At 30.6% G+C, this 14580-nt stretch overlaps 1 protein-coding gene across 2 annotated transcripts in view; it reads left to right on the plus strand.

Annotated features, from left to right (window-relative positions):
* Nucleotides 1–14580, plus strand: part of LOC113518815 (NADP-dependent malic enzyme-like) — a 54213-nt gene that overhangs the window by 14610 nt on the left and 25023 nt on the right. For both annotated transcript variants that reach the window (XM_026903814.3, XM_026903813.3), the window contains exon 2: nucleotides 3130–3343. In XM_026903814.3, the coding sequence (XP_026759615.1) occupies nucleotides 3130–3343 (214 nt within the window). The remainder of the gene's footprint in view (nucleotides 1–3129; nucleotides 3344–14580) is intronic.

A 14580-nucleotide genomic window follows, 5' to 3' on the forward strand; every position in this document is an offset into this window, starting at 1 on the left:
CATGATGATAGTAACCTCATAATAGTAACCTAAATAGATAGTAAGATAGAATAGTAACCCCTCCTTCGCTAACTGTATGCACTGGCGAGGCACTAGTGAGGGATGATAAGTGAGAATGAAAAGGCAGTTATCCCATCGCACAGTGGGAACTTTGACTTATTTTCATCTCATAAATTTATAACTTCCGTATTAATAAAGATATGTACATGGTTTTTTTTTTCCTGATAATCTTAAATATATATGCTTTATATATTATAAAGCATATATATTTAAGAATATATATATTAAATATAATTTATTTCTAATAATTATAAATAATATAGGAATACAAGAAATATAGAATTTGTAGACTTACATTTATGTCCTAAGAAATTTATACAGGAGTAAGTAAAAGTATCTGCGTAAAAAACAAAAACTCTTATAAAGATAGCTTACAAGTTACTCAAGAGCTCCTTTGCTTCATCAAAAAGTTCAAAATATTTTTTATTGGAAGGTTTTCTTAAACTTGTTATGTATGGGTCAGAGGTATCATCAGATATCAAGCAATCCCTTGTTTTTCCGTTTCTTTGTACTCTCTGAACTGTCTTCGTACGTTTTAGAAGGTCTTCGCATGTAGCTGCCATCCAACCAATTGCTATTTTGATTCAAAAACTGTTCTTTCTTTCAACCACATTTCGTATAGCGTTGACGAAACTGAGTTATGAAGGACTTCTGAATACTTGCGATAGTTTTTGCTATATTCACATCTGAAGATTCGGTAAAATTATTTCGTATATAGTTTGAGATAGAATCAACATAATTTATATCACTTTCAATCAATAAGAGAATTAAGTCGCGTCTGGTACACGAGAATTCACTCATTGTGGAGAGATAAGTAATTAACAATTGTTTAGTAATGACAAATGCTTATGAAGAACTGTAATATTTCATATGAAAATGCACTGTTTTATACTTAATAACATGTGTAAAATTATAGTATAGAATAGGTCTGTATGGGAATGGAAACTAAATACTGTGTGAAAATAAATACTTGTTAAAAGTAACGCAAAAAATAAAATATAAAGTAATAATTGAGCCAAAAACATTTTTTTGAGTGTCCAGACAGAGAATCTCAAACAAAGAAAAAAAAATCTCACCATGATATTATACTAGATTTAAATATATTACGCAGTGAAACTGCAAAAAAAGTGTTTTGCTATTAAATTACATTATATTTCCTAATAAATAAAACCAAAATCAGAACTTCGGTAAGCTTCGGTAACTGTCAAATCTCCAACTGAAAGTTTGAGAAAAGAAAATAGTACATATAACGATATATTGATTTTTGGTTAGGTAATATTTTACTAAACTAAATATATTTTTATTTTATAATAAAGTACACATTCTAAGCATTCTAAAACGGTAAATCACACTATATAACTTCTATTGTTTTGATATTATAAAATTATACCAAACGAATTTAAGTTACATAATTATTTTTGTATTTTTTTTAATTCCTTGACTTTAATGCTGTGTTCTATAAATATGAATAGTCAGAGATTTGAATCATATTTATAATGATAGAGTAACTCTTTAGCTACAATTTGAGGTATTATACATACATGTCCACGGAGTTTTAGAAAAAGTATTTATTAGATGGCTTTCTTAGGCGAGTTCTCTCTGTGCATCGTGATGAATATACCAGGAATCCAGCACAATGGTTTCCAACTGGGACCACGTGGAGGTCGACCTGACATGGTATATTGCTAGCAATGGGACTGGTAGTCCGCATTACCAACAATCTCTTTCCCCCTATACACGCGACCAATTTAAGTGAATCTAAATAGTATTCTCCATTTGATTTCATTACCTTTATTGTGTTAAAATTTAAAGCGGTTTATTGAACAAAATAATTTTACATTTCGATCGACCCAGATTCTAATATTCAGGATGCCGACGTGACCCAGTATTCAAGGCACTAGACCAATGCGCGTCGCAAATGGACTCTTATAAATAATTTGACAGCGTTATTGAAATACAGCCGGTACAATTTATGTGCAAATTGTATTTGAATTCGAGCTAGGATCTTGTTGAATATCGTACCAGTGGGTAACCACAGCAATGCATAGTGGAGAAGGCAAATCTCTTTAATATTACTAACATAAACACTTCCCTAAACTTTGGGTAAAATAATTCCTATGTTTGATTTTATGCCTACAGAACGTTCCAAAATACAGATAAAATATAGTTTGAATAATGACGTTTCTATTACATGACGCATTTAGGTGGGGGAAGGAGGGGGAGGGGGTGCTCACCTTAGAATTGTGTTGTGCCCACCCCAGGAACCAAGTGTGATTTTCAACTATACGCAGAGACAATACTAAGAGTACTATAATATGCTTTTTTGAAGGGGTCAGACCCAAGGAGATAATCTTAAATACACCAATGGTACTCACAGAAATAAATGTATAAAAATATAATTTAAAAAATCATAATTGCACTTATACGTCACGATGGAAAAAATTACTTACCTATAATATTATAGTTATATATTTTATATACAATAAATTTTGGATAAGTTCGCCATTGTGTTGTCTGTATAATTCATGTAAAAAAAAATTTATAAAAACCGTAATAACAAAAATAATATTCAAAGTAGGTACGAGTATACAGAGATTTATACGACTGAAGATTGAGACGTCTGAGACAATTGGGCCACGCCTCTCAAACGTAATGTCTCTCTGTAACGTACTTAGTCTAAGTTCATGTGGTGAATTTAATATTTAACGAATGTTTAGATTTGGCTTGCTTAGTCGATAAACAACAATAGAACTAAGAATATTATAATAGTCAACAAACACCTACTCGTTACTAACTTAGAAGTAAAAGATATAAACGGGGTTTATTCGTGTAATTTATTGCATTAATTAGTAAAAATCTAGTCTTACATGCCATTATTATTGTACAGTCAACCTATAGGAAAAGGAAACAATTATATACAGCTTTAAATACAGGAAATTGATAATTATTACATTTCCCATACTCTAACCGATAAGGGGATGTCAAGGACCTAGCGCCATCTACTATCGGGTGGCCGCAACCGCAACATGGTTCGTATCAATGTCGCTGAAAATTTTCCCGCTTTCCCAGGAGCGAAACCGCGGTGAGTCCAGCGCCCCCCGCGCAGCGAGACAAAAGTAGCGCTCCGTTCGTCGCCGCCAAGCAGTCGCAAGCGGCCAGCGGTGGAAGTTGTACGTACGACGTTATGGAGCGTGATCGCATCGGACTATGGGGCTCCGGGGACGGACAGTCGAACAGCCGACTTTCGGGCCTCGACCGGCTCAAACATCCCGGCCTTAACAAGGTACGTAGTCTTTACATAATGACAGATCGATGCCCCCGCGTAATACGATTAGGTCATGGTTTTACCGCCGCGACCGAGCGGAACTGCTCGTCTGACAGCAAATCGTCATATGGTTTGCGCTGATCGGTTTAGAGTAGTTACCGGTTTAATAGCGGTATGGATTCATATGTAACTAACTATTGTATTGTAATTGTACCGTTTGTTTTGAACACTCCAAGTCAAAGTTCACGAGCGAGGATTGCATTGTAGTGTATAAACATGTTCTTTGTTTTGTTTTGTATTATAAATACAAAACATTTGTATGGTGCTGATGATGGTCTCCTCGATATACCTAATAACAAATTTATGGAATTAATAAATTAATAGAAAAACCTGTTCCTAATTAATCAACGTCATATAAACAAAAAGTAATCAAACATTACTGTCTATCATTTGCTTAAAAGTATTTACTATACTTGTACCATGTCTATACGTATGAGTCTATACGTTTGTAAAAAGTTACGTTCTAAATCATTCACAAGTAAAACTACATATCAGCTGTATGCATATCATGAAATAGATTTTTATTTTTTCATTGAAAAATAAAAAAAAAATGCATACTTAATAATATTAGCATATCACACTTATCTAATCTAGTTTAATTTCAATTTCGTTTACTCAATTTAGTGAAAATATACACAGATATGTATGTACCTACATATTATTGCACAATATTGACATGATCTCGTTATATAAAAAATAACATTAACGCTTTCCAAGCATTTGTAATTGCATACTTATCCATAAACTTAGTACTTCAGTCAGTTTATCTCTTAAAATTACTGAGTAGGTATCTACAAAAAGATAACATTTACTTTTTTTTTTTTACTTTAAAATAAGAACGTAAGAGGTGTACTTACTTGGAGTATTATGACACCCATTCCAAACGGGCTGCTCATTTATTTTGACTATTCAGTTGTAAAAAAAAAAAAAACAAATCAAAGTGAATCTACAGTTATGCTTTGTAATCATGAAGGATCAAGGTGCGCAGTGCTGACACAGTTCATAAGAAAAATATTTTTCCATGACACTGAAACAGCAGTTTATCAATGTTAAAGTATATGTCTTGATTTAGTCTGCGGCGTGGAAGAAATATAATCAAAAATATTTCTCATCCAGAACATAATAATATAACAACAATAAACTTATTAGATAAATACTACTAATATATTACAGCTTTTAAATCACGCGATAAACACCTGATAATATATTCTACTATTATATTAGCTAAAATTTGACACACAAATTATGCCTTAAATTAATTATAGGATAATTTAAATACTTTTAAAGCATTTCCATAGATTAAAATATAAAAATTAAAATATTTAGCTCTGAATTAATCTCAATCCATTTCCAAGAAATTATATATAGTAGCCTTGCAACTATCCTTTAGTAGAATCTAAGTAAATCTCAATAATATCACAAATTTATTATTCACTGAATATTTGTAACGCAATTACTTCTAAGATATTTTTTGTTTCTGTTTACAAATTTCTATGTAGTCGTATAAAAAAAAGGTTTATTTATAATATAATATTTCATGACAACAATCTAATTTTCAAATAGAAATACGCATTTAGACTGCATGGTTCTTACTCAATTACACAAAACAGCCAGTTTCTTACTCCAGTCGGTTTCCCGTGGGAATAATTTGCAATCAAGAATACATGTATATAGCTCAACAACATTGCGTAATCCAGCTTTATGCTCAGTTTAATAAGGTCGCTAATTACTAAGCTCCTAATAACTCGAACTCTCGAACGAAATGGGGTCGAGATGGCGAGACAGACAGAAGCTGATACCTTTCCTGTATTTATGTATACCTATATTTCTATAATCTATAGGTACTATTTCAAAGAGAATATGTTCTTTGTTAGGTCTATTATTTTATATTTAAATATTATTGGTATCAATGGAATCACAGGAAACATTATGTACTTACTTTTTGTTGATTTTGTTTTCTTTAATAATAAACACTATAAACATAAAAATAAATGGGTATGGGGTGTGTTAGCGTCGTTTTAGACTACGGGATTTTGAAAATCCCGTGGAAACATATTTTCGAAGATAAATAAAAATAATCTTACCATGGTAAGGTTTTACTTAACAATATCGAAGCTGAGGCACCTATTTGAGAATAAAATTTAAAAATCATATTTATAAACTAAGTTGACTTAAAGCAAACGTATTAAACATAAATGTTTACCTAAAATGGGTACTTCGAAGCAATAAAATTATCACTGGCCGCTATAAAAAAAATGACGCATACAAATTTACCCAAACTCTTTTGTGTTTTTTAAAGTCAATTTAAGTAATCAAATAGTTCGATGTAAAAAAAAAATAGGTACATACCAACCTATGTTATGACGTCATATATACTTCGGATACGTATGATATGACGTCTAAAATTTTCATACCGCTTGCTAATGCAAACAAATAACCGGCAGCAGTGACTGGTATTTTTCCTCTTATATCATTTATTGAGTTGTAAGGCCATTTCCTGATTTTTGATACAATATTGTTTTAGTGTCAACTCAATACAGGTTACTTACAGAGATTATTATTAATCGAAGAATGCTTCAGAGCAGTGCATGCATTTCAGAGCACTCTATATATTTCAATACGCCATGTGACTTTTTAAAACAGTTTTCTTTATAATTGTCTATACCTCGCAGCTTGCTCGTGTAAAGTATTATATATTATACAGTATATATATATGTACTTATTTTAGTAGTAAAAGCACCGCCTACCTAATTTTCTGTTTATTTCATGGTTGACGGTCAGTGAATACCGTTAGGTTTTAAATTCGCCATATTTACTTATATAATTATGCATTGAAGTTTAAATAAATAAATTAAAATATACCAAATTAAATTTAAATCGTTAACTTTTTTAACCGCGAATTAAACGTGTATATATTTTTATAAACTTGCGTATTTTTTACTGCAATTACTAATACAGTATTTACCTCCTATGTTTCGTTCCTGTTTCTAGTTAGATGCATCGTAAACGCTCAAAGATGCTCTGTCTCTCTCTAGTAACCAGAGACACCGGAGATTAATTATTAGTTTTTATAGAGATTTTAGAGAGAGAAAGAGTTACTGTTGACAGGCAGAGATTATTTTTAGCGATAAGACTGTCTGTGTTCCATAATACATTATCAAATTTCTTTCTTTTTTTTTTCAATGTTTCAGTATTATTCGGGTTACGGTTAATTTGTTTTTATCGCGTAACGATAACAAAGGGGCAGTAAACTGTGGTATAAGATCCAGTGCTATCATCATTACAATACCTTTATTTATTAGTCAAAATAACACATGAGTGGTGTCTCAGAGGTGTGTTGATATCTACGGGGTTGTTCGTGTTTTTTTGGCAGTCACCACTTTTCATCAGTCAGTTTATATGCTTGATTGAATAAGTATCTAATTTTATTTTTTATGACATATAATGCACAAACAACGAACGCGAAAACTACTGTTACAGCCCACCTGATAAAACGTAGTACTAGTTAGTCACCTATAGACTTGAATAGCACCACAGACCTTACAGTCATAGCCGTATCCACGCCGAATTTTCTAGTGTCCTCTCCAAGCTGCGAGTGGAACTTTCAGCTATCCACAAAGAAATATCTATGAGAGTAATTACTCTAAACATGCATTTTATTTAAATGGTTAGGATTGCCTCTTAAATACACTGTAATCATTTATTACAGTGTATTATATAATGTCATGATACTCTATTGCTTTAATTTACTTGACCATGCAATACATAGTGTCAGAATATAAAAGAAAGAAACATAAAGAAATAGGATTTTTATATTAGAATTGCAGTCGTTAATACGTATAAGAAATTTAATCTTTGTGTAATAGAAAATACACGTTTGAGAGAATAAAGCTAGATAGCGGTACGTCTATTGTAACTGTAACACAAGCGGCTAGGCTTGATATTATAATATTGTAGCTATAAATTAGAAAGGTTATTTTATTTTAGTCAGTATAAATCTTAAACCTATTTCCTAATAGGTATTACAGTCATTAAAACGCATGATTTATCTAGTGGTTTAACGCTATAATTTTATTTCTTACTTGAGTTATTAGCACTTTAAGTTCCTTTCGTGGTTTGTTGAGGTGTGTTTCATTCGTCATTATATAGGTAATATGATATCTATTAGTGGGGGTGTTGTGGCTGTAGTTTGTTGGTCATTTATGACGCGTACGGTATTTCTAATGGGGATATTTTGCCATGTAAATATTTCCTTATATACGTATATCGTCATTTGAGGTTGTCGAGTCAATGTCTTAAGATGTCGTCATATAAGCGTTATCCCTGAATTGTTTAAGATCACTGATTGTATTATCAATTGAAAATGGTATCTTTAAATTGTAAAATTATCGTTCTACGTACCTTGTATTACATCATAAAGTAACCTTATGATCGTATCGTATATGAGTGACGAAGTAAATTTTAATACCAATTCTAAATTTGAAAACAAGTTTGGTAGTTTGATACCCAAGTTTGGCATAGAAATAGATTATTTTTATAAGCAAAGCAACAGAATATATTCTAATAGAGCTAGTTATTGATAATTGAAAACCATAACTTTGGTATTAACGTACCCACAGTACACTGTATGATCGATAGTCAATGACAAGTGTAGGTCAAAGTTAACTCCTACGATCGACTTTATAAATGACATTTAGATTATACTTAATGATATTTGTATTAACAAATACGCGATGTTAAAATACGAAAAGTTTTAAAATCGCATCCAATACAAAATCCATATTGATTTTATATACCAGTGTTTAGTATTTGTGCTAAATTGTAATGGAATTTAAATTTAAAATTTTGAATAGAAATTTGAATTTAAAATTTTATAACTAGATTTTTCGAGAACATACAGGAATATAGAGCAATAATTGGCAGTGATGTCACCGGCATTACTGTTTTAAAATACTTCAAATTATAGACGTAAATATCAATAACATTATCACGTTAAAAAAGACTAGTATATAATCTATCTATTTAAAGTTATATAATTTTTTTACAGTCAATTACAAATATTTACAATTCCTTTTCGAGTTACTGGTTTACAAGGATGTATAAATCAAGTAACGTTATTTCTTAATTCCAATTTGCGGTAATAATTTTATCAAAACATTACATTATGCAATACAAAGTTGATAAGAAATTGAAAGAATGGAAAAAAAAAACAAGCTGGCGGCCCACGTTTTGGACCTGGTAACCTATAACATCATCTGTGACATGCATGACGCTTCGTCATGTGTTGGCACTTTTATTATTGCGATATTTAGGTACTTTTCATACCAAAACAAAACACTGCGTGTGTGTTGCTACTCGGCAAAAATAGATATGACGGTAGTATCATGAGTCAGACAAAATTCTACCATCTAACAGCCATAAAACGTTTTTTTCCACTGTGTTTATCATATCAGATTTTGGTCACACCTCGGAATGCGTTAAATTCATCATAAATATTATAACCAGTAAAATTCATTGTACAATTAATAATATAAGGGAATTAAATGTAATGTAGGTATTATATTATTATATCAGCCGTTAATTGTCCACCGTTGAACACAGGCTTCCCCATAAAGGGGGTTTTGCCAGTAGGTGCCACATTTGGCAGGCGGGTTGACAACCACAGTAAGACTTTGGTGATGTTTTAAGAGGGACTCTGTTGCCCATTTCCCGACTATTAAGTTCCTTTAGTCGCCTCTTACAACATCCACGGGAAAGGCATTCTGTATCGGGACTACACAGCAATATATTGTAGGTACAAACGCATTCAATTTACTACATTTAATTCCTGATTAATTGACTAATTTATTTTACTTAGATAATTACAATCAGCCAATTAAAAAAAAGTAGGACATTCTCAATTTGACTGTATTTGTGTGTGGTATGTTGTTATAATCAATAATTAAGTACACTGATTTTAATGATTCTAACTGCAATCTGTAAAGTAACTTCTATATTTGGCTCTAAACTAATGTTTTTCATTTTCTTTTATTTTGCAAGGAAACTCCTCGAATAATCTAGAAGTAAATTATGGGATATAATCTTGCAATTCGCGAGAAAGAATTTCAACAGTGATTTTCGTCGGTATTCGAGTCTCACTGCCTAATCTACATAATAGTTATGCTAATGTAATGTAGTTTATATTCAGATAATACAAGCTTCAAAATTAGATTATAAACTATATGTAGCTACAGTTGAATATGTACTTATTGTAAATTCTTAATGAACAAAACATGGGTACCTTCAAAAAAATAATTTATAGCTTTTTAAACGACAATGCATTGGCGACTTCTGTGGTGTTTTTAGTGTCCATGGGCTGCGGTCATGTGAACCGCATGCACGTTTGTGTCCCTATCATATAAAAAAACAATTACGTAATGTAAAATTAAGTTCCTTTAGTCGCCTCTTACAACATCCACGGGAAAGGCATTCTGTATCGGGACTACACAGCAATATATTGTAGGTACAAACGCATTCAATTTACTACATTTAATTCCTGATTAATTGACTAATTTATTTTACTTAGATAATTACAATCAGCCAATTAAAAAAAAGTAGGACATTCTCAATTTGACTGTATTTGTGTGTGGTATGTTGTTAATCAATAATTAAGTACACTGATTTTAATGATTCTAACTGCAATCTGTAAAGTAACTTCTATATTTGGCTCTAAACTAATGTTTTTCATTTTCTTTTATTTTGCAAGGAAACTCCTCGAATAATCTAGAAGTAAATTATGGGATATAATCTTGCAATTCGCGAGAAAGAATTTCAACAGTGATTTTCGTCGGTATTCGAGTCTCACTGCCTAATCTACATAATAGTTATGCTAATGTAATGTAGTTTATATTCAGATAATACAAGCTTCAAAATTAGATTATAAACTATATGTAGCTACAGTTGAATATGTACTTATTGTAAATTCTTAATGAACAAAACATGGGTACCTTCAAAAAAATAATTTATAGCTTTTTAAACGACAATGCATTGGCGACTTCTGTGGTGTTTTTAGTGTCCATGGGCTGCGGTCATGTGAACCGCATGCACGTTTGTGTCCCTATCATATAAAAAAACAATTACGTAATGTAAAATATTCCTAAGGAAGTGTCGTAGTAGTACATTAGCATTAAATAAATACTGTTTATCGTGTATGTAAGTAAAGCAGCTGAAAATAACTGTATGGCACATGAATTGCAGATATACTTTGACTTACTTTACATACAAGTGTTACAGTAGTACGTACGTTGCTATGTGACGTTGTAAAGACGGATCAATAAGTTCACATTACTATTACTTTATACTTTACATAAAAAAAGGGACTTTAAGCTTTACAAATTACACAAATATAATAAAACAGATACATGTTCAATATTTTAATATTTATAAGCAAAGCAACAATATATTCTTATAGCTAGTTATTGATAATTGAAAACCATAACTTTGGTATTAACGTACCCATAATACAATATGGAATTATTTTAAAGTTAAACATTTATTTATTTATATGCTTTTGTACATTCCTTTATAACATAGAGATTATATAAGGTTATAACAAAAATGTATACAGGCGGATTTATCCTTTCTTCCAGTCAATCTTGAGAACTCAAAAGGAGAAAGAGAAAACATTATGTAAATGCATCAAAAAATTTCCTTTCTCTTAATTAAAATATCTAAATAAGCTAAAATTTGGTAAAGATATTCGTATTAATAATGATAATAAAACTAGCGAATCATCCCGGCATCGAATGGGTGCAATTTACTAAGGAAATTTAGATGGGTGCTATTTAATCAAAAGTTTAATTAGAATTAATTTATATACAAAGGATGAAAAATTATCTATATGACTATAAAAGCGGTATCAAAATCCGGTGCGTGGTTTAGAAGAAGCAAGCTGAGAAATATTCAGATGCAGACAGTAACTTTGTATACTATTTAGAAAAGTACTTGATAATTATTTACTAGCTATATCCTGCGGCTTTATCGACATGAATCAGCATATAAAGTACGTTATATGTTAAGTTAGGATATAATCTACCCGTGTACTAAATTTTATTCAAATCCATTTATTAGATTTAATTAGTTTTTGTGTGAAAGAGTAACAAAGATCCATTCATCCGTCCATCCGTTCCGTAAATCAATCGTTACAAACTTTTTCTTCTACTATATAAATAGGATTTGATCTATAATTTTTAGTAGTAGTCTAGATTTATAAAATCGTTATCATATCGAGACAATGTTAGCGGTATTAGCTGATAATAATCAGGTGGGCTTATATCATTCATCGAAACGTTTTTTTAATTCAATAACAATTATATCAACATAATTGCTTCCTCGTGATAAACAACCATGAATCGTCTATCTGTAAAGATATTGAAGCGTAAATACTCGTAGTCATTAAGTTTGTAATTAAATCTTGGCAATGATTGAAATTACCTTCTTTTGCTTTATGTTTGTTATTTGCTCAATGATAGGCTTTGAATAAATGTCACCGTATTTCATTTCCATTCAATTTTGAATAATAAAATTACAATAATAATATTTAAATTAGATTTCAATATTTTAATTATACCTATAGCTCTAAAAAGCGTCACAATTAAGGTGAATTTGTGACCTGGAATTATTTATTGATAAATTAACTCATCATTACACATCTGTAGTGTAAACTTTGCCTTAATAGGGTTCTTAATTGGGTACAATACATCTTTTTCACAATTTTCCAGAACCTGGGGCTTTAAAAAATAGTATGGATTTCTTTCTTTCTTTATTCTTTATTGTACACAAAACATACTGTTAATCACAATTAATTATAAACATAATGTACAAAGGCGAGCTTATCTCTAATAAGAGATTTCTTCCAGCAAAACCTTTTCATGTAAATTGTGTTATTCTTTTACGTAAATATACTATCTATTCAGTTAATATTAGGCCGTCAGCGTTATTTGTTGCGAGGTGTGTCTCCTATGACTGTCTCATGGGCTTTGGCGGTCCTCTTGAACTTTAAAAAGACAATCTAAGAAACACACTTCCAATAGTATTGAAATAATATAACCTTTTGAGTTTTATTTTGATATTATGTAATACATAATATGTATCAACCCGTTAAGTCTTACTGTTAAATTGTAATGTACACTTGGATTTTGTTTTCAACTATTTTATTATTATTACACAAAAAGTAAGTAATTACTTAATACCAGAAAAAATATAGTAGAAAAATAGGCTATTTCGTTCAAAATATTGTATGCATTATTCTAGTGAAGTACATATTTACAAAAAGAAACGGGATAAGCAATCAGTCACTTGTCACGGAAGATTTCAAGTCAAGCAGTCGAGCGGACAAACTGCGGAATGTTTTCGTTCTATTGTATTTGCTTGTGTTCTCGTCAAACCCTTAAAGGGGAAAAAGAAATTGCCAAAATTGCGAATGATATTTGTTTAATAGCAGCAAAGTCAAACGCGTCGAGTATTTATTGCTTTTAGTTTCTGTAGGAGTATATTCCGGAATATATTAAAAATTGTTACTAATAGGTATTTTCTATGTTATTTATTATATTTGTATTCGTATATGCAAATGTTATCGAAAGAAATTAAGCATTAATTTAGTTACGTCTTTATTTACATTAATATAAATAAATTTATTTATTTATTATTACATGTACGTGTACAAGGCGGATTTAATTGTAAAAATCTTTGAATTAAATAAATGATGTAATAATATAAAGAAATATGTTGTAAACTTTACTAATTTCAATTTTAAACGTGAAAGTGAGTTTGTTTCTTTGTTTGTCATCACTAGCTAGCTAAAGGCTGGCAGCATACTTGCAGTGCCGCTGGTGTTGTGGGTGATCATGGGCGGCGGTAGTCACTTACCATCAGGTGAGCCGCATGCTCGTTTGCCCCCTGTGTTGTAAAAAAAACCTAATTAATAGTCACTTCATTTATTATAAACGTATTATTTGGTATGGAGATACAGTTTAATATTTAACTCGGTTTTAACAATATATCATTAAACAACATATCACACTTATGCAGACAAAGTCACGGGTAAAAAGCTTGTTGTGAATGAAAATGCATTAAACAAGCAATATTGGATAAGATATAAAAAACTTAGCTAATTTAGCTTAATTTCGATAAGTACAGAGATATGTACTAGATAATCTATGAAACTGATATGTTTTATTAAAAATTATTCTAATACGAGTAAACTGCTGTTAGGGCGTTGAGGAAATATTGTCATAGGGATGGATTAGCGTTACCATGACGACGTGCAACTTGAGTCGAGTATGTTTGTGCTAACACTTCACTGGCGGATATACCGGACTTATTAGTTCGTTTCTAATTGTGTTTTGGTTTACATGTGTTTTTATATTATAGTTAAATTTATTAATACAATTAGCAAGTAATGATATATCTAAGTGTTTATTATGATAAGTGTTTGAAATGTAAAGAAAAACATTAACATACTAGCTTTTGTCATGGTGGATAGCTTTTTTGTAGGCGTTACAGTAATTTACATAGAATTTACAGTAATTTAATTCTATCGATATGTTTGTATTTATTCATTTTTATATTATGTTGGTATTTATGTTTGGAGAAAATTTTTAGTATTTTTTTTAAGCACATTACCTATACTAAATAAATAAATAAAATAATATTAATAAAATTTTAATCATGGATATATAAAACTATTTTGTAAATTGGATAATGTTATAATAATTTACTTCTATATGACATCCTCACGCCAGCTTCCTTACGGTATAGACAGAATCGATTGTCACTCGTCATATCAAATTCTAATAAGGTTAAATACTATTGTGTGATAATATTTTATAAAGCTTTATTGCCTTGTGCCTTGACCTAAATGTGTCTAGATCGAGGCGGTGGTTCTAGGTTGGAGATCGGCTATTATATCCTTGCATTGTCGACATATTGTTGCTTATTAAATTTTATTGCACATACACACGTAGGTTATGCCACCCTAGTGCCGATAGATAAAAACTTGAATTAAGAGTCTAAGAAGTAAATTAATAAATCGAGTCAAGTATAGAGTAGTTTTAATTATATTAATAAAGCTAATATAGTAGAGGTAATGTTACTTCTAAGTAAAATAAAAGAAATCAATTTTAGAATATACTTAATGTATAAAATACAGATTTCTC

The sequence above is a fragment of the Galleria mellonella genome, unplaced genomic scaffold (genome assembly GCF_026898425.1).
Source record: "Galleria mellonella isolate WM207_F2 unplaced genomic scaffold, CSIRO_AGI_GalMel_v1 utg159, whole genome shotgun sequence".
Lineage (NCBI taxonomy): Eukaryota > Metazoa > Arthropoda > Insecta > Lepidoptera > Pyralidae > Galleria > Galleria mellonella.